Here is a 20,544-nt window from a genome sequence, read left to right as displayed (position 1 = left end):
GACGCTGAGCGGTACGAACTCGGGGCTTGGAGAGTTTGTGTGAATGGCCCCGAGTTTGGGAGGAACTAAGGGAGAAAAAATCCTCAAAATTTAGAGTTAAGTTATTATAGAAACAATCGTGAAGCAAACTGAGATCATTAACACGGTGTCGAAGATGTTGTGAAAAAATAGGTCGTTTCATCCAAATTAAAATAAATAATTATACTTAAAACCAAAAATAAAACTAAACTAAGAATTAAATGTATGTAGTAGTAGTTTTAAACCTCCAACAATGTAGGTGTAAATATATATAAATGGTATTCATTTGTATATGTAATATATTTTAGCGCATTTAACTTTAAAATTAAGAACGCGCGAAAAAGGCAGGAGAGTTGTGTTTTGAATTCTACCACGAGCGGTCGTGTGAAATTTGTCTTGAATAAAAGCTTATATATTTGAAAGTTAGTCTTAACGTTCTTTTGGATTTAATTACGACGGTTAAGCCTAGCGAACAAATTATATATGATCCTAGTTTTTCAGTCGATTAGGATTAGCTTAGAGAATAGTTAAACGCTCTCCCACAAGTACGCGACGGGCTATTCCGTTTCTAAAATAGTCGCTTCATAATTTGGTGCCGAAACCCGGCAATTCGTTAAGGACTATCTTGTGAAGTGCTACTACTAACCAAGGTGAGAAATGGATATAATCAAACAAAAAGTATAAGAGCCGCTATCCGGAAAAACATTACTACAGCTACATCGCAGATCGATACTCTACTGAGAAGTCCTCAAGTTACGGTTCTATCGCTTGAAGAACAGCTATCACTAATCAGCATAAAGGAAAAATCACTAAAAGAATTAGACTCTCAAATCTTAACCTTATGGCCGCCCGTGGAAACAGAGTAAGACGTGGCGTTGATGAAAGAATTATCGACGGTGATGGAATACGAAGACAAGATCGACTTGGCAAAAACCAGAGCAAACAAGAAGATACAGTCGCTGAACCCAAATGCCGGAGGTCCGTTAGCCAGCGGTTCATCAAACCATGAATCTACACAGCCGAGGAAAGAAGAGTGTCGACTACCTACGCTACAAATAAGAAAATTCAAGGGAGACTACGCGGACTGGCCAGGCTTCTGGAGTCAATTCAAATCAGCAGTCCAAGAAAAGCAGGGACTTTCAAAAGTAGAAATGTTTTATTACCTAGATTCCTATTTGGAAGGAGATGCTAGAGAGATTATAGGAGGTTTAAGAGCCTCAGACGATAATTACGATGTCGCGATTAAATTACTTAACGATAGATACGGTCAAGAACACTTAGTGATTCATGAACTCATGAACAAATTCCATAAAATTAAGGGCTTAGAAAATTCAAACGATACGCACACTTTGATAAAATTATACGATTCTTTCACGTCGAATATTAGAAGCCTTAGAGCGCTTGGCGTCGACACCACTGCCAATGGCATATCTTTGTGTTCAAAAATAATAGGCACTTTGCCATACGAAATTAGATTAAAGCGTACTATGAATTGTAAAGCCAATGAGGAGATTGATGTGGATGTTTTGTTGAATTTCATAAGACGCGAAGTTGAAGCGAGAGAAATATGTGCCGTTCTAAAAAGTGATACAGCCGAGAAACGCGTAACGCAAACACGAGAAAGCTCCCGAGAAAATTCAGCTACCGGATATGGGAAATACGAAACGTGCGAAAGAAGCTCGCGCCCGGCAGCGGCGGTGTTCTCGACGAAGGTATCGGAGAAAACCAAAGGCGTCTATTGCATCTTCTGCAAATCATCAGCTCACTCCACCAACGATTGCGAAATCTACACTCTAGAAGAAAAAACGCGCGTCTTTAGGAACCAAAATAGGTGTTACGTTTGCTCAAGAATAGGTCATGAAAGCCGAAACTGCAACTCAAAATTCAACTCATGTAGAATCTGTATAAAAAGACACAACTCAGCTATTTGTCCAGAAAACAAATCTCACAAAGCTGAAGCCAAAGACTTTTCAGATCCGAGAAAAGACAAACGGGAGGAAACTAAAGTCAAGGTCACGTCGGGAGTCGTCGGCTTACACAAGACCGTCTTGTTGCAAACCGCTAAAGCTAGGGCAGAAAACCCAGAGAAAACAGGCCGCAGTCAAATAGTACGATGTTTATTGGACAACGGCAGCCAGGGAACCTTTGTCACGCAAGAGGTATCTAGAAGTTTGGAGTTACCCGTTTACGGAGAGATGGACGTCGAAGTCGAAAATTTTGGAAATCAGAAACCAACTACAGTCAGATGAAAAATTGTTAAACTTACCGTTCAAAACGTGAGGGGAGGAAGCGGACCGAGAATTGAAATACTGGCCGTCAAAGTACCGTACATCTGCAGGGCGTTGACCCTGGTAGACTGTAGCGAAGTTATGACATTCGTAAACTCAAGAGGGTATGAACTAGCGGATGAACCCACGGAAGACACGCACAATGTGTCAGCTATAGGTGTTTTAATAGGAGTAGACTATTACTTTGACGTCGCAACGGGAGCTATAGAAAGAATTACCCAGAACCTAATCGCCGCAGAAACTAAACTAGGATGGTCCATCCAAGGTCCATTGAGCACTACTCCTAGCGGGGTAAATACTATCAAGATGTCAGTAGCTAAAGTCAGCATCCACGAAGCTGAAGTATCGAAAACTCTAAGAGCGTTGTGGGAAATCGAAGCACTCGGAATTAAAGGCACAACAAAGGACGATCTAGAAAACGACTATATCATGCAGAAATTCCGAGAACAAACTAACTTCAAGGACGGACGTTATCACGTTACATTTCCATGGGTCGTTCCAAAAGACAAACTGGTAGACAACCTGACAGTCACCACTACACGAATGCAAAAATTGGTACAGAAATTCAAGGCCAATCCGGTAGTCTATCAAAACTACAAGGACGTCATCGACTAACAGCTAAAACTGGGCATGGTTGAAATTGTCCATGATCCAGAAATCAAGCCTACAGGAACCTATTATATCCCCCACCAGTTCTGAAAGAAGAAAGAACTACCCCTGTAGCACAAAGAGTCGATTTAGGGTCGGGCTTTAGTCGAATAGTCGCTTTTCGGTCCTGGTCCAAATGCCGACTCTAAAAGTCTTAAACCTTTTTGAGATAATTTCGCGTAAGTACGCTTTTGATCCCTTTTAAGGTCGGTATGGTGACCATATATTTTGGACTACTTGCCGACTCAAAAACGACCTTACTAAGTTTAGTATTAATTTATAAGAGTAACGAAATTCATATAGTAAATAAGAAACAAACTTTCTTATTATGCCCTGTAGCACATTTAATTCGGGCCGACGTCAGACAAAGCCCTCAAATGGCTAGGCTGGCCGACGGTCGGCCGACCTTTGGTCTTTCAGTCGAAATGCCCTAGGGAGTTATGGTCGGCCGGCCTTTAAAGCATGACTCTGTGCCGACTAAAAATGTACCTGTTTCTTACTCCAGAACGACGTTGGGCCACAGTCGGCCCAATTTCAAACCGTGACTCTATAACGACTATTAATGTGATGGTTAACCGACTCCAAAACGTCGTCGGGCCTACTGCCTAAAATTGCGTATTTCTATTGCGTATCGATTCTGATGCTAGAGGGTTTATACGAAAAACCAAGACACCGGAATCAATTCTAGTAGGATTGTCCGCCATCTTGGAAAATAGCCGCTTTTATTCCACGTGTTTTGACAATCTTTGGTAAGTCTGTTAACCCTGTAACGCCGCGCCTTAATTACAGAGAGTTGATTTGGGCTCGGGCTTTGGTCGTAAAGTCGCTTTTCGGTCCTAGTCCAGATGCCGACTCTAAAAGTCGTAAACGTTTTTGCGATAATTGCAGTTAAGTACGTTTTTTATCCCTTTTAAAGTCGGTATGGTGACCTAATAGATTGGACCACTTACCGACCCAATAAGTCTTATCAATGCAACTATTAATTAGAGTCCGAACGTGGATCTTAAATTGTAATTGCAGTCGTGACTTGAAAAAGCCATTGCACATTTATAACACGACTAATGGTCGACTTATATCCAACAGTTTATTTTTAAATTAATCGCGCAGAACTGTGAAAATTAGCGATTTAATAAAACCAATTAAAACAGTTTTTTAAATAATTTCTTTTCTTTACTCTATTTTATCGAACAAGATCATATATTCAGCCTGAAAATGTTTGCTTTTTCAAAAATCTCTTAACTCAAGTAGGTCATATTCGTGTAATTAAATATTTTAGGGAAATACATTGTTAATTCAAATCGAGGGAATGTTCTGCGAGCACTGCTAAAACATTTTCTGCTTATTAAACTGTTTGGGTTGAATCTGAAATTACGATAAATCGTTGATTCATGTTTACAAACTTAGAAGAAGATGTTACCAATACAAACACAGCTAAATATTTGTTAGAAAATCAAATTGGTACATTTTTTAGGGCGAGTCGGAAATACGGTTAAATTGGACGTCGGCCCAACGTCGTTTCGGAATCGCTAAACTGTCTACTTGAAGTCGGCTCAGAGTTATTTATGAGTCGGTTATATATCCATATTAAGTAAAATTTTTAGTCGATCGACGGTCGGCCGACCATTATTCTACTAGGACAATATTTGTCGGCCCCATATGCGGCTAGGACATTTCGACTAAAAAAAGGAAGGTCGGCCAACTGTCGGCCGACCATGCTGATCGACCTTTTATGTCGACGTCGGCCCGACCTCAAATTGCTACATGGGATTACCTTTTTAAGTTGGCATACAGTCAAACGTTAAAGGTAGGCCGACCGTCGGCCGACCCTTTTTCGGGTAGGACATTTCGACTCAAAATAGTACGGTCGGCCGACAGTCGGCCGACCACAGATTTTTAATAATTCGTCGACGTCGGCCCGTCTCTGAAACAATTCTTTTGTGCTGCAGGGGTACGACTAAGCTCAGCGTCGTATTGGACGCATCATCTCACGTCAAAGGAGCCCTGTCGCTCAATAACTGCCTATCGAGAGGACCAAGTCTAAATCCAGATATCCTCAACATGCTCTTGAGGTTTCGAAACCACTGTGTCGCCATAACAGCGGACATAGAAAAAGCCTTTCTGCAAAGTGTCCTAGAGAAAGAAGAACGCAACTCGGTCCGGTTTCTATGGACGAAAGAGGAAAACGGTTGGATCTTGGACAATGAATTTCAAGTACTTCAGATGACTCGGGTACCTTTTAGAGCGAGCGCAAGCCCTTTCTTGCTCGCCGCCACCATAAAGGTACACATCGAAAAATACAAGGATTCCGAACCAATGGCAGTTGAAACCTTAAGCAACTCTCTCTACGTCGATGACTACGCTAGTGGATCGCGGAACACAGAAAGGGCTTTCGAACTGTCAAAAAAGGTCTCGAAAAGCATGGACGATGCTAACATGAAGCTACGAAAGTGGAAGACTAATTTCCCAAAACTAAGGAAGAAATGGGGAGAACAAGCAGCTTTGAACGGAGAAGCAATGATACTCGACGGAGAAACCGAAAATATCTTCAACAAGATACTGGGCCTACTTTGGAATCCAAACACCGACAAATTCACTTTCGATCTCAGCAAACTAGCCGAAATACTAGAAGAAGGACGGTCGACGAAGAGACACGTTTTGAGTGCGGTTGCCCAAATTTACGATCCTATTGGAATGCTCTCGCCTTATGTAGTTCGCGCCAAAATACTGTTTCAAAAACTTTGGAAGATACCAGAATTACAATGGGACGACGATTTACCATCAGAACTAAAACGATAATTCGAACTATGGCGCCAGAAAATGCCTTCAATAAGAAAAATTGATCTAAGCCGTTGTTACTTTACCGAAGAGAATATTATTTATCAAGAATTACACGTATTCTGTGACGCCAGTTGTAAAGCTTACGCCACTGTAATTTATCTTCGATCCGTAACTTCGTCCAACGAAATTGGTGTTTCATTTGTCGCTTCGAAATCTCGAGTTGCGCCACTCAAACCAAACTTAACAATTCCTCGTCTCGAACTGATGGCTTGCCTATTGGGCGCCCGCCTACTTTCTCATATCGAAGAAACATTCCAATATGAAAACATCTCCAAATTCCTGTGGACCGATTCGATGGACGCTCTCCATTGGAAAAATGTTGGCCTCCATTTGTACGGAACAGAACTACGGAGATACAGCAGCTAACAAAAACACATAATTGGAATCACTGCGCAGGCGTGGACAATCCTGCAGACATACCTTCAAGGGGCGCTAAAGCCGAAGATTTAATAATCAAAGAGACGTGGTTCAACGGCGTACCGTGGTTAAAGGAAGATCGGAAAAATTGGCCCAAAAGTAAACTAAACGGAGAACTCAGCAAGGAAGCCGAAGCCGAAAGAAAGATGAAACTGATAGGTCTTACCGTGAATCTAGAAGCAGATAACGAAAGTGGCCTTCACATATTGATAGATCTCACAAGATATAACTCTGCAAATAAAGCCTTCAGAATAACTGCCTACGTGTTGAGATACCTTGACCTAAAACTCAAAAGAAAACTGAAAACTGGTCCGATTACCACTGAAGAAATGTGTGACGCCGAAGCTAGATGAATCAGATGTATCCAGGCGCAAGACTACAAAGATGAAATCACAGCAATCAAACAAGGATCGAAAATCGAAAAGAACTTGAAAATCGTCTCACTTAAACCGATTACCACAGAAGGATTTTTAAGAGTAGGAGGGAGATTGGACGAATCCAGACTAAAGGAGGAAGAGAAACACCCGATCATATTAAGCAAAAATCAAAGACTAACGAATTTAATTGTCAAGAGAAGCCATGAACAGGTATATCACTCCGGGATTCAGAGTACACTCACGGAAACAAGAGGTCGCTACTGGATCATTTCCGCTAGACAAGTAGTCAAATAAGTAGTAAAGAAATGCGTCATTTGTACCAAATACAGTTCCAAACCAGGCGACGTACCCATGGCTCCCCTTCCTCGAGACATGATCGAACCAGCACCATGTTTTGAAGTGGTGGGATCGATTTTTGTGGACCTCTTAACGTAATGATAGGGAATGTCGAAGAAAAGGCTTATGTCTGCCTTTGCACGTGCGCTGTCACCAGGGCCGTGCATTTGGAGCTGGTACCTTCACTAAACTCGTACGAGTTTCTATTGATCATCGCTAGAAGAGGAAAACCATCTATTATATATACCGATAACGCTAAGTCATTCAAAAGGTTCGATGAAGACCTCAAACTAATTTGGAAAGGACTCACAGGACACGAGGCTCTAGAATTTTACGGAAATAACGGAATCCGTTGGAAATATATCGCTGATAAGGCAGCCTGGATGGGTGGTTTCTACGAACGATTAGTAAGGACATGCAAGGACGTTATTCGGAAAATACTCGGGATGGCATCTTTGTCGTACCAGGAACCAGAAACGATCGTGATTGAAGCCGAAGCGGTCGTCAATTCTCGTCCCGTAACCTACGTGTTCAGCGACAGCCGCGAACCAATGCCTCTTTCACCGGCCGAATTTCTAACCGGTAAACGTCTCACCAGCTTACCACCTCAACAACTAAAGGAAAGCGAAATCCCAAACTCTCAGCGAAAATACGCAATAATAGTACGTTATTGTACCAATCTAAAGGAAAAACTCTTCAAACGCTGGAAAGAAGAATATTTAATGGAGCTTAGAAACGCCCATCACGTTTTGCCAAACAAACGTAACACTATCTTCAAAAAAGGAGACGTCGTGTAGGTGCACGAGGAAAAAATTCCTAAAAACATGTGGCGTTTAGCGGTCGTCACAGAAGCTATTGTGGGGCGCGATGGCCACGTTAGGTCATGTATGGTTCGTTTGCCAAACAGAAACATCATCAAACGTCCAATTAGGCTCCACTACCCTCTAGAAATCCGAAATGATGAAAACGACGAAATTTGAATTGTATGAAAATTAACATTCAAATAATTTCATGTCAATTTTGGGGGGAATGTGAAAAAATAGGTCGTTTCATCCAAATTAAAATAAATAATTATACTTAAAACCAAAAATAAAACTAAACTAAGAATTAAATGTATGTAGAACCATAAACTAAAGTAGTTTTAAACCTCCAAAAATGTAGGTGTAAATATATATAAAAGGTATTCATTTGTATATGTAATATATTTTAGCGCATTTAACTTTAAAATTAAGAACGCGCGAAAAAGGCAGGAGAGTTGTGTTTTGAATTCTACCACGAGCGGTCGTGTGAAATTTGTCTTGAATAAAAGCTTATATATTTGAAAGTTAGTCTTAACGTTCTTTTGGATTTAATTACGACGGTTAAGCCTAGCGAACAAATTATATATGATCCTAGTTTTTCAGTCGATTAGGATTAGCTTAGAGAATAGTTAAACGCTCTCCCACAAGTACGCGACGGGCTATTCCGTTTCTAAAATAGTCGCTTCAGATGTACCGGATCGATGTGAAGGTACTGCAAGCGAGATGGGGCAGGGAGAGACGAAATTTTGTGGGGAAGCTTAGCGAAGGCATTTTGAGCTTGTTGGAGAGCAAGGATATCCGATTGGAGACGAGGGCGCCAGATTGGGGAACAGAAATCCAAGTGGGGAAGAATAAGGGAATTATAAAGGGTACGTATTAGCCTAGGAGAGCGGAAAAAAATATTGCGACGGACATCACCAGTAATAGAGCGAATTTTCTTAGAAATTTTGTTAGCGTGACTCGAGAATTTCAGAGAAGGATCCACAATAATGCCTAAATCGCGTTCAGAGAGAGTGGTGTTAGTTGGGGCATCCCTAATAAAATATGCGTGATTGGGGTTATTCCTTCCTAAGTGTGAGACGGAGCATTTGTCGGTGTTAAAAGATAACCCCTTCGAGTCAGCCCAGAGAACAACAGCGTTAAGGTTAGATTGAAGACACAGACCGTCGGGAGAGGATTTGATACAATGAAATAATTTAGTGTCATCCGCAAAGAGCTCAATGAGCGCATAACGAACAACATCAGGGAGGGAGTTAATTAAGACGTTAAACAGAAGGGCACCAAGGACAGAACCCTGGGGGACACCACAATGGACATCAGCCAAATCAGAGACTTCACCGTGAACCACAACACGCTGTTAACGAGAAGAGAGGTAATCCGCGAGCCAAGCAAGCACATCACCACAAACAGCGGCGTCTTGAAGGGCGGAAAGAATAGCAGCGTGGGAGAGGGAGTCGAACGCCTTTCTAAAATCCAGAAGAATTACGTCGACGGCGAAGCCCTGATCAAGCCAACTTGACCAACGATTAGAAGCAGACAGGAAGTTCGAGAGACAAGATCGTTTAGGTAGAAAGCCATGTTGGGCATTACTGAAAAACATTGAGGAAGAGAGGAAGCTAAGCAGCTGTTCAAAAGCCATGGTTTCAGACAATTTAGGAACCTAGTTTAAAACGCAAATGGGGAGAAAGTTAGATGGAAGAACGCGGGGACCCTTTTTGTGAATTGGCGTGACATTTGCCTCCTTCCAAGAAGGAGGCAACGAACAATTCGAGAAAGAGAACGAAATTGGAAGGTAAAGGGGGAAACAAGGGAAGGGGCACAATTGCGTAATAAGAGTGAATACTTGTCAATTTTTAGTTTCCCAAGTAGACGACTAATATCAGCTGGCGTACAGGTAAATTTGTCAAAAGTAGAGAGAGAGGCAGCGCAAGAAGGAGACTGGACAAAGGACAGAGGTTGAATAGCAGAGGCAAAATACTGATTAAAAACATTGGCGGCCTCCAAAGAAGAAGTCGTAGAGGAGCCATCAGATTTTTTAATTTCAATCGATTGACGTGAGAATAGAAAGCTTTAGGGTTGACCTTTACAAGACTGGAAAGAGCTGTCTCAGATTTTCTCCTCAAAATACTCGAGTTATGAGTTTGGCCGTTGCGAGCCTTACGATAAGAGTCAACATGTCCAGAGATAACTGACTGGGAATCGTGTCTTTTATTAGATTGATTTATGCGACACCAGGCCATAGATTTAGCTTTTCTGCTTAAGGCAGAGCGGTGGTTACAGGTACTATTACGATGCTTCGGCTTACTAAATGGGATAAAGGACGAAATCCCGGCAGTTAAGAGGGCATGAAAGGCAACCCAAGAGTCAGCGAGGGAATCACGGGAAAGCGTCGGAGACCAATCAATACGCGAAAGAAAGTCATTAAAAGCGTCATAGTTCCTTTTGTAGAAATTAGGTTTAGGTCTAAAAATGGGAGCCGTACAAAGCAAATATAATACCGTGGTCACTAGTACCCAAAGGAGAAAAAAGAGAAATGTTCGAAACCAGACCGGGGTCAGAGGAAAAAATTAAATCAAGAATATTGTCGCGACACAGTGCACCGGCAGATCTAGTTGGGAAATTAACAAACTGGGAGAGGGAGGAATCAGTTATACAATCAAGAAAGAGTTTCGTTTGGGCACAGGCCCCTACCCGCGGAATATTATTAAGCCAGTCTATAGAGGGATAATTAAAGTCTCCTATGTGCAATAAACTATAACGCTTCGCGTCACAATGAGAACAAAGAGCAGAGATGAAAGAAATAGCATACGCGTGGTTGTGATAATGAGCATTATTTGGCCTACGATATCTTTAATATTTAAAACACCAGCCTGATAAATCAAGTAGGAAGTCAGAATTTCTAATTAATTCGGAGCAACGTGTCTGCCACACGTTTTCAATACGTTTACACTTCTATCAAAGGTGAGCCGTTTAGTTAATACGGAAGCAACGCCAAGAAGACACTCAATTTCTTCCTTGGGTACTACGTTTAAGCGACGGCTGTTGAGTAGGTGAGATTATAAAAAATCATCGCGTGGTTTTAAACTCGATAAATATTGTTAAGCTTTAGGTGGCGCTTTACACGTAGTACACCAGTAATACAGGCAAGGTTTATAGAACTTGATACGGGGTTGTCTGGTAGTTATTGCTCCCGTATATTTTAGGCGAATAACACTCCGCGTAAGGTATCTATTTCTTTAATATATCTATCGTAGCGCCGTCCGTAGCAAGAAAGTGTTGCCAGCAGCCTCATTCCAAGTTTATTAGTGAGCTTCGGCCCCCATTGGAAAAAAAAGCGATCGGCGCCACTGTTGGCGGCTGTCAGAATGTCAGCCCACAAGGAACGCATCTGTGCTAGATGGGTGGCCATATCGATGTCTGTTGACTTCGTTGTTCTCATGATCTGCGCTAACAGCTTCCGGACGCGGTTCGACGATTTCTGCTCGTAGATCGCGAGCAGCTTGTTCCATTTTTCACTCGGAGTATCGCAGTTGGTCGTCATATTCTGAACCTTGGTGGACAGAGTGGACCAAATAATGCTTCGGGCGGTACTGAAAGCAACTTGGTACTTCTTCCTCAGAACTGAATATTCAAGTGTTTCAGCGGACGTCGGAGATACAGTCAGCGTTGGTTCAGTCCATTCACCAGTAATGATTTCAAAGACATCCTTCATAACTAGAATATCAGTAACTTGTCGCTTCCAGCTCCTCCAGTTTTCCGGTCCAGACAACTTGTCGACGTCCTGACGAGATAGACTGTCCATCATTGTTACCAGGAAAAAAAACAGGACACTGAGGACTGGATACAGGACTTGGAGTTTTAGATGGTCATCTCAGAAGATTTGGCGCAGTGGAAGCGTGCTGTTGCAGTTTCATAGCGGAGCTCTCTTGCATAGATAGAATGATCAAACTCAAGTCATATTAAAAAAAAAGGGTTTATTATAGCGACATTAGTTAAAAGAACATATTTACAAAATGAGACCTGGTTATGAACTAGAACTAAGCTGATACTCACACACTACCTAATAATGTTGTGAGTATTTCTACTAAAATTAAGATTAACTAATGATATCGTTATCGGTAGTATAAAAAAACGTGATGGAGATATATATAAAAAACAAACAATATCTCCGAAGGTTAACCGCGTATAAAAATTGAAATCGGAATTTTCCTTCAACAGTTACAGTTACACTTCGGTGAAGGTAATCGAAACGCAAGTCTAGTAAGACAATTATTTCGAAGGTATACTATCCGAACAATCGACCAGATCACTACTGCAACGTTAATCGTAGATTCCTAGGACAAGGACATCACAACATTAATATGGAAGACAATCCTCGCCTACTTGTCGCCTACTCTCGAGAAAGTATATAAGAGCATGCTCCGATTGGAATTTTTCAACATATTATGTCTGGAGTGTCCTTGACCGCCACAATTTTAATCCATTTCATGCCACGCTCCACCAAGCACATCACGATGATGATAAACAATTTAGATTGGATTTTGGTAATTGGTTCATTACCATGACCGATGAGAATCAGGATTTCCTTCGTTTGCTCCTTGTTTCTGATGAGTGTTCTTTCTCGACAGACAAAACAACCACATATGTGGTGCGATGAAAATTCGCATTGAGGATTTTCTCAACACAACCAGTTCCAATTTCGACTAATCATTTGGGCTAGTCTATTATGAGATTACATTTTTGGAGCATTTTTTCAACAGAATCGGCTTAATGGGCAGAGCTACCAAGCATTCATTCAGATTGAATTTGCAGATGCGTTGGAAGACTTACTTTGATCGGTATCCCACACATTTGGTTACAGCATGACGGAGCTCCAGCTCACCAGAAAAATAATGTGGTACAGTATCTTAACACCGAGTTCCCTGGGTGTTGGATTGGAAGGAATGGTCCAGTTCGATGGCATCCTGGGTCCCCAGATCTGACACTGCTCGAGAATTTTCGCAATGCTCCAACTTGTAACTCCAGCTCTGATCCTAAATACATTTCAATTATCGCGCGCAGACGTGTATAGGAGTAGATGGCCAAATTATTATTGTTATTCCTTCAAAGTTTAATTCCTATAATTGTTTTGGAAAATTCATTATCATTAAAAGGAAAAACGTTTTGCTTAAAAATGGTGATAATTAACAAACATACAGAGGTTTCTTTTGTAATCTACTGGGAAAAGTATTACCACCTACTACGAACTTTTTTTGGTCATGGACTAATATCTCCGGTAAAAGTTGGCTTTTATCAACCGAACCAACTTTATTTTAGGTTTAATAATAATAATCAGCTAGGCTAATACCCAAGGCACCAGCTTAGGCCCAAGTCAGCTAGCGACTTATAATGCCTTTGGACAGGTGGCCGGGTTACAATGCGTAGGAGGGTGGTGGCAAGCCCTCATGCCACGTGAGCTAACAGCTCCCTACACTAACTATTACCGTTAACCTCAACAAGTTTTTATGGAGTACGCTCTAAATTGAAAGTTTTCGTCTACCACCTTACGGCAAACAATTATTTTTTCCAAAACCGTAAAAAATTCCACGATAGATAAACCTCAAAATGTAACATTTTCAGATTATATAGTTTTTGAGAAAAATACCTGAGACAATCAATCAAAACCCCCTGTATAGCTAACAGCACTTTTAACATTAGAACAATTTCATCAAGCTATGGGGGATATTTATACAATTTTTATGCAGTTAACGCTATGAGAAAATGGATGTTTTACCTAAACTTTCTTTTGGAAATCTTCTAAGGATAGTTTTATTTTCATTGTAATTTAAATTACGGTTAAGAAGGATTTCAGTGTTTTATCGGTAGGTGGTGGTTGAAATCCCTTTACGCGGAATACTCGAAAAGGTTTTAAAATTTAGTTATATGAACAAACTAAATAATTTCCATTTTCACGGTGTTTCAATTTGAAATATTTTGCACACTCACACTTAACAGTTAGTTTGACAAGGATAGTTTGTGTTCCCTAGGCAACCTGTGTTTCCCGTTCAGATCCATTCGCGTATATTGTGTTTCAGGTTCCGATAAAATTATTAATCGAAATTGGTTCAGAATTAATTTTAATAAACAATGAACACTGTTTAATTGAAGTTACAATCAAAATTGGGAACGGTTTAGCATTGGCAAAGGCCTTTTTGGCATTTGGCCTTTTTGTTATTGACTGCGCGTCCGTCTCCGTAGCCGTACAAATAGTCGTAACCGTTGTTGTCAAAATCTCCGTATTCGTTTTGTGACTTAGCGGGCTCGTTGTCGTTGGCTCCGTAAGCGTAAGCGTGCCGATAAGGGGCCTCCCCAGAGGGCGTGTTGCACAGGACTTTCTGACACTGAGAGGATCGCTGGCATAAGCACTGGCAAGTGCCGAATGACTCGCCCTCATTAACATGGCAGTTCGACCATCCTGGGCATAGCGAGTCGTCGCACCAGTCTCGGGAATAAAGCTTGCATTCTGATCAAAAATTTCATTTTCATTTTGTTTAGTGTATGAAGCATCTGGGTTAATAATAATAATAATAATAATAATAATAATAATAATAATAATAATCAGCTAGGCCAAGGCACCAACCTTAGTCCTAAAGCCTGGTTCACACGGGCAGTGTTTTCCTGGTTTTCTATATTTTCTAGGTTTACCGCCTTTCCCCGTGGTTCTGGTACGCAGGAACACGACTGTACACACGGACAAAATTTTCCGGATTTTATCACAGCGAGCGCTGCCGGGGAACGAGGAAACGGATAACCTTTTTTTGAGGGGCGTTGGGCTCGACCAGTCAGCGAGCGTTATGCCGTCACGTGGTAGACGCAAAAATTCTTAAGCCTACTTTTAAAGACTTTCAAAATCGCTCCTTATATCACGTGACAGCGAAACTCTCGCTGATTAGTCGAACTCAAAGAGCTTGAAAAACCGGGAAAATAAAGTAGAGATATTTCAACATTTTTTTCTCCGTTTTCTCGTTTACCGGCAGCGCTGACGGTGGAAAAATCCTTTAAATTTTGTCCGTGTGTACAGTCGTTTTCCCGTGCGCCAGAACAACGGAAAAAGGCGGTAAAACTAGAAAATAGAGAAAATCAAGAAAACACTGCCCGTGTGAACCAGCCTTAAAGTCATCAAGCGATTTTTAAAGCCATTAATTCAGGTGGCCGGGTAACAATGCGTAGGAGTGTGGTGGCAAGCGAACAGCTCCCTTCACTAACTATTAACATTAACCACGACAAGTTTTTATGGATGGGGAAACCGAAGATCTCGGGGGAAAACCCCTCAAATTAGCGGGGAGAGAACTTGCAAACTCTACGCAGAAGCAGTTGTTCCGAGTGTTTACCCAGAGCCACGAGTTGGAATCAAACCCGACTTCTCTTGCTGCGAGGCGAAAGTGCTAACCACTCCGCCACCCCACCTGAGGTAAATCAATTTGATTTAAACAGCGTTGTTCAATCAAATAACGAAAACAATTACTGGTTTAAATCACCTATAATTAATATTTTTAATTTTATTACAACTAAATCGTTTTTACTTAGAATATAATTTTTTTTTAATTCATCAGTTTTTACACAAAGGATTTATGTACTATTTTCACCTGGTACATAGCCGCCGCTGCTCCCGCCACCGAAATTACGGGGCAGAACTCTTCAGCTGTTATGGTGAAAATGGTTAATGATACGTCAAAATACAGGGCCCAAATGTTGGAAAATTTTTCATTTCAGTTATTGATAGTGATTTTCGCCTAGAAATCTACATATAGTTGTTAAATTAAGTTCGAATATCTGGTTTTAGTCAGCCCAAGTCAGCTAGCAAATTTTAATGATTTTAATTAAAGTATTAATTATTATTATTAAAATAAGGTGACGACATTTAAGGGATAAAATTTAAAGTAAACCACAGTTCCGAAATAATAATAATGATAGTAATTCATTAGGCCCAAGTCAGCTAGCCACTTTTAATACCTATTAAATTAGGGTGTCAGGTTATGTGGCGAAAGAGAGTAGTGGCAAGCCAAAGAATATAAAGCCCCAGGAATGGAAGGTGTAGCTCCGTCTAGTGGAACTTTTGCGCCTCTCATTTTTAAAGAGAGACCGGGTTGCGGTAACCGTTTCCGGTTACTCTGATTTGCTTTGCCCGAAGTTTCTAGCGCAGCCAAAACACTCGGCCAATAATATCAATCCTTCCATTCCCGTGGCTTTATATTCTTTGGCTTACCACTACCCTCATTCGCAACATAACCAAGAGCTCGGTATTACATATATCCCCATGAACCTTTCATGGAAAGGTGAAACCGAAGAACGTGGGGGAACCCCATGAACCAGTGATGAGAGAAGGTTGAAACTCAACTAGGAAGGAGTTAGTAAATAGTAAGTAATATACTATAGAGACAGATACTTCATGGTTTAAAATAAACTTTTATCAAAAAGAATATTGGGGAAGCTTTTCGAGCCCACTCGCTCCTTTTCAACCCAGATGTCTGCTTTTGCAAGAACTGTAGAGAACTTGACAGAACTGGACAGAAGTCTGATTTCTCAAGACGGAACTCGGCCTCTCTGGCAAGAGAAGGACCATGTCGAAATAAATATAGAATAATGCGCGATGAAGTCGTGCTTAGATATTAATTAACCCTCAATGCAGCCCTCATGACCGAAACAACTGACTGCCTATATGACCTACATCCAGAACATTCCGACCGGAGAGAGGTTATATGTGGGTTGAAAAGGAGCGAGTGGGATCGAAAAGCTTCCCCAACATTTTTTTTAATAAAAGTTTATTTTAAACCATGAAGTATCTGTCTCTATAGCATATTACTTACTAATTACTAGTTTAAACTAACCATGGTTAAATTTGACATTTATGATTAGGAAGGAGTTTTTAAGAGATTTCACACACAATGGTGTTTATTGACGATTTTGTACAAAGTCGGGCGTAATGTAGACCTATATGAGATTGAGATATGAAATTTCTCAAAAGGAGACGTTGCACTACTCATTCAATTTGCCATGTCAACCGATACAGTTTTGACCACTTAAAGGAAAAATAAGATTTTTTCCGCATTTTACCCAAAAATGGTTACAATTTTAACCCAAAAGTGTTCCTAACTTGATGAAATTTACCTGTATGTGGTACAAATTACCCATTTCGTGATTTTAAATTTTTTAAAAAAATTTCTTAGGTGAAACCGAGAAAATTCCATGCTTTTTTAAATGAAGATTTTTTGTTTTTTTAAGTGGTTAAAAACATTTTCGGTTGCCATGGCAAATCGAATGGGTAGTGCGACGTCTACATTACGCCTGACTTTGAACAAAATTGGCAATAAACACCTCCTTTCCTTGTCAGTGCAAAAAACTGAGGAAAAACTAGTAAAATCGAGAACATCGGTGTGGCGTTTTAAATTTAAAACACAATCGATTTTGTTAGATCAACATTGCCCTATTTATACTAGCTATTATTTATCATTGGAATTTAGCACATTTTTAAAATAAATGTTTTGAAAATAACAATCGCCATTTTCAACATCGATATCGCCGTGTTTATATTAGTTATAATGTACCATTAGAATGTTTGTAGATCTAAATCTTCATTTTCAGGGTCGATATTGTCATTTTAATAAAGAAAGGAAATTGGTAACTTGAGTTGATTGCTTTCGGCAAACGAATAGAAATACGTCTATCGTAACGGATTAAATATTCACTTCTGGTCTTACTTTGAAACAATCTTAAATGTCGGCTATTCACTTTGTTCGAGAACCCAAAGGAAATGAGCACTAGCATCCAAATGAGCTCCAAGAATCGACGCATTTTTATTTAAGATATCTAATGATTTTTCGGTTAATTTTTTTAAAACGTTTTTAGACAAAAATCTCACGCAGCCACGAACTTCGCAGTCCAATTACAAAATCCAAAAATTAATTCTAGTCTTTAAAACAATGCTTAGGAAGGTGGATTTTTTAATGGTATAAATCGAAAGGAAAATACCACGATTTAAACGCGAAATCAAATTACCCGATGCTTTTCAAACTGCGCCTTATGTCACGCTAAGATCACAGAAACAATCTAACAGATTTGGAATAGGAACAAAGTTTATTGTTCGACGTTATAAGAATTTCAAGCTACATTAAACTTGATCTTATTATGTTATTCGTTTCTTATCGAAACACGTTATTTCGTGATAAGCTCAAACGTATGGATTAAGTTTCAAAAAACTTGTGTACAGTTTTTTCTCGGTAATGACTAAAGAAAAGTACAACCAAATGTAGGACTTAAAGTTCATATTGTTACGTATAGAATACGCGTAGGTGTAGGCAGAATAATAATAACAGTTTGAAATCCAAATACGTTTATTATCTCTTTAATCAATACTATACAAAAGTTGTACGCGGGGGAGTAGTCTCCGATTAGCGGGTTAAAGTGTCAGGGCTGGCTTTTTCAGCCGGCGACCTATCCACCTTAACATTCCGACCCGAAGGACTGAGCTTTTTCAGCTTAAGTCCCTACTGGCGAGAAAGTGTCGAAGACCCTGTTTCGAGGGCCGGCGACCCGTTTTATATGGGTCAAGGGCGACCCTAGCGCCGCGATCCTCTAGCGGCAGAGAGAGGCGCGAAACCGGTTCTCTCCGGTCAGAGGCGAGAGAGAAGGATGGGCGCGAGAGAGAGCTCCGTCCGTCCGTCGGGCAAAGGCTGCGTAACAATATTATCTAAAATCTGATGTTTGTATATATATTGGTTTGTTACCTTCTATTCACGCCCAAGATAATTGTCTGATTCGCACGAAATTTGGCCTCTTGCATTGTGGCCAATGCCGTCAGGTTATAGGGGCGTCTTGAGATTGCTAACCTTCGTAGTTTTTGACCACGGGACCAATAACCGGTGACCACAAGACCAAAACCCCTGACCTCACGCTGTCAAGAGACGCTGGCATTCAGGCGCTGTCAAAAAAAAACACGGGAGTTTATCCCTCTCTGTTTGCCTCACTTAGCTGCTGATGGCACTACCTTCGACCCTTTTCGCTTACTCAACTAACTGAAAGCCCGGCCGAATAGTGCATGTTGTTTCCGTTTTCTAAACCCCAATTTACTCAACTAACTGAAAGCCCGGCCGAATAGTGCATGTTGTTTCCGTTTTCGAAGCCCCAATTTACTCAACTATCTGAAAGCCCGGCCGAATAGTGTATGTTGTTTCCGTTTTCGAAACCCCAATTTACTCAACTAGCTGAAAGCCCGGCCGAATAGTGCATGTTGTTTCCGTTTTCTAAACCCCAATTTACTCAACTATCTGAAAGCCCGGCCGAATAGTGCATGTTGTTTCCGTTTTCTTAACCCCAATTTACTCAACTAACTGAAAGCCCGGCCGAATAGTACATGTTGTTTCCGTTGTCGAAACCCCAATTAACTCAACTAGCTGAAAGCCCGGCCGAATAGTGCATGTTGTTTCCGTTTTCTAAACCCCAATTTACTCAACTATCTGAAAGCCCGGCCGAATAGTGCATGTTGTTTCCGTTTTCTAAACCCCAATTTACTCAACTAACTGAAAGCCCGGCCGAATAGTACATGTTGTTTCCGTTTTCGAAACCCCAATTTACTCAACTAGCTAAAAGCCCGGCCGAAAAGTGCATGTTGTTTCCGTTTTCTAATGCCCAATTTACTCAACTATCTGAAAGCCCGGCCGAATAGTGCATGTTGTTTCCGTTTTCTAAACCCCAATTTACTCAACTAACTGAAAGCCCGGCCGAATAGTACATGTTGTTTCCGTTTTCGAAACCCCAATTTACTCAACTAGCTGAAAGCCCGGCCGAATAGTGCATGTTGTTTCCGTTTTCTAAACCCCAATTTACTCAACTATCTGAAAGCCCGGCCGAATAGTGCATGTTGTTTCCGTTTTCTAAACCCCAATTTACTCAACTAACTGAAAGCCCGGCCGAATAGTAAATGTTGTTTCCGTTTTCGAAACCCCAATTTACTCAACTAGCTGAAAGCCCGGCCGAATAGTGCATTTTGTTTCCGTTTTCTAAACCCCAATTTACTCAACTATCTGAAAGCCCGGCCGAATAGTGCATGTTGTTTCCGTTTTCTAAACCCCAATTTACTCAACTAACTGAAAGCCCGGCCGAATAGTACATGTTGTTTCCGTTTTCGAAACCCCAATTTACTCAACTAGCTGAAAGCCCGGCCGAATAGTGCATGTTGTTTCCGTTTTCTAAACCCCAATTTACTCAACTAACTGAAAGCCCGGCCGAATAGTACATGTTGTTTCCGTTTTCGAAACCCCAATTTACTCAACTAACTGAAAGCCCGGCCGAATAGTACATGTTGTTTCCGTTTTCGAAACCCCAATTTACTCAACTAGCTGAAAGCCCGGCCGAATAGTGCATGTTGTTTCCGTTTTCTAAACCCCAATTTACTCAACTATCTGAAAGCCCGGCCGAATAGTGCATGTTGTTTCCGTTTTCGAAGCCCCAATTTACTCAACTATCTGAAAGCCCGGCCGAATAGTGTATGTTGTTTCCGTTTTCGAAACCCCAATTTACTCAACTAGCTGAAAGCCCGGCCGAATAGTGCATGTTGTTTCCGTTTTCTAAACCCCAATTTACTCAACTATCTGAAAGCCCGGCCGAATAGTGCATGTTGTTTCCGTTTTCTTAACCCCAATTTACTCAACTAACTGAAAGCCCGGCCGAATAGTACATGTTGTTTCCGTTGTCGAAACCCCAATTAACTCAACTAGCTGAAAGCCCGGCCGAATAGTGCATGTTGTTTCCGTTTTCTAAACCCCAATTTACTCAACTATCTGAAAG

General features: G+C 40.9%; 4 protein-coding genes across 4 annotated transcripts; 3 read left to right on the top strand and 1 right to left on the bottom strand.

Moving 5' to 3' along the window:
* Window positions 1-896: 896 nt before the first annotated feature.
* LOC149958573 (uncharacterized) lies at window positions 897-2,267 on the top strand. Its single transcript, XM_090167224.1, has one exon. It carries the CDS (start codon window positions 897-899, stop codon window positions 2,265-2,267), a length of 1,371 nt encoding a protein of 456 aa, XP_090023350.1.
* Window positions 2,268-5,012: 2,745 nt separating this feature from the next.
* LOC149958572 (uncharacterized) lies at window positions 5,013-5,750 on the top strand. The gene has a single exon (XM_090167223.1). The coding sequence runs from the start codon at window positions 5,013-5,015 to the stop codon at window positions 5,748-5,750; it is 738 nt and encodes a 245-aa protein (XP_090023349.1).
* Window positions 5,751-7,020: 1,270 nt separating this feature from the next.
* On the top strand, window positions 7,021-7,719 carry LOC149958571 (uncharacterized). Its single transcript, XM_090167222.1, has one exon. The coding sequence runs from the start codon at window positions 7,021-7,023 to the stop codon at window positions 7,717-7,719; it is 699 nt and encodes a 232-aa protein (XP_090023348.1).
* A 6,101-nt stretch (window positions 7,720-13,820) lies between these two features.
* Window positions 13,821-17,673, bottom strand: LOC149958570 (uncharacterized). Its single transcript, XM_090164979.1, has 2 exons — window positions 17,460-17,673; window positions 13,821-14,224 (listed from the first exon to the last, which is right to left on the bottom strand). The coding sequence occupies exons 1-2, from the start codon at window positions 17,551-17,553 to the stop codon at window positions 13,893-13,895; spliced, it is 426 nt and encodes a 141-aa protein (XP_090021105.1). The 5' UTR covers window positions 17,554-17,673; the 3' UTR covers window positions 13,821-13,892.
* Window positions 17,674-20,544: the final 2,871 nt, after the last annotated feature.

The sequence above is a fragment of the Leiobunum rupestre genome, chromosome 2 (assembly GCF_980474605.1).
Source record: "Leiobunum rupestre chromosome 2, qqLeiRupe1.1.hap1, whole genome shotgun sequence".
Lineage (NCBI taxonomy): Eukaryota > Metazoa > Arthropoda > Arachnida > Opiliones > Sclerosomatidae > Leiobunum > Leiobunum rupestre.
The sequence above is the reverse complement of the archived record's forward strand: the minus strand, read 5'-3'. Positions and strand labels throughout refer to the sequence as shown.

What these genes read in the sequence shown, in the direction of transcription:
- LOC149958573 (XM_090167224.1), top strand. Translation starts at nt 897, where the DNA reads ATGAAAGAATTATCGACGGTGATGGAATACGAAGACAAGATCGACTTG.
- LOC149958572 (XM_090167223.1), top strand. Translation starts at nt 5,013, where the DNA reads ATGCTCTTGAGGTTTCGAAACCACTGTGTCGCCATAACAGCGGACATA.
- LOC149958571 (XM_090167222.1), top strand. Translation starts at nt 7,021, where the DNA reads ATGATAGGGAATGTCGAAGAAAAGGCTTATGTCTGCCTTTGCACGTGC.
- LOC149958570 (XM_090164979.1), bottom strand. Translation starts at nt 17,553, where the DNA reads ATGCGTCGATTCTTGGAGCTCATTTGGATGCTAGTGCTCATTTCCTTT. An exon ending in ACATTTAAGATTGTTTCAAA is followed by an intron (nt 14,225 to 17,459) that starts GTAAGACCAGAA and finishes ATTTTTGATCAG; the next exon opens with AATGCAAGCTTTATTCCCGA.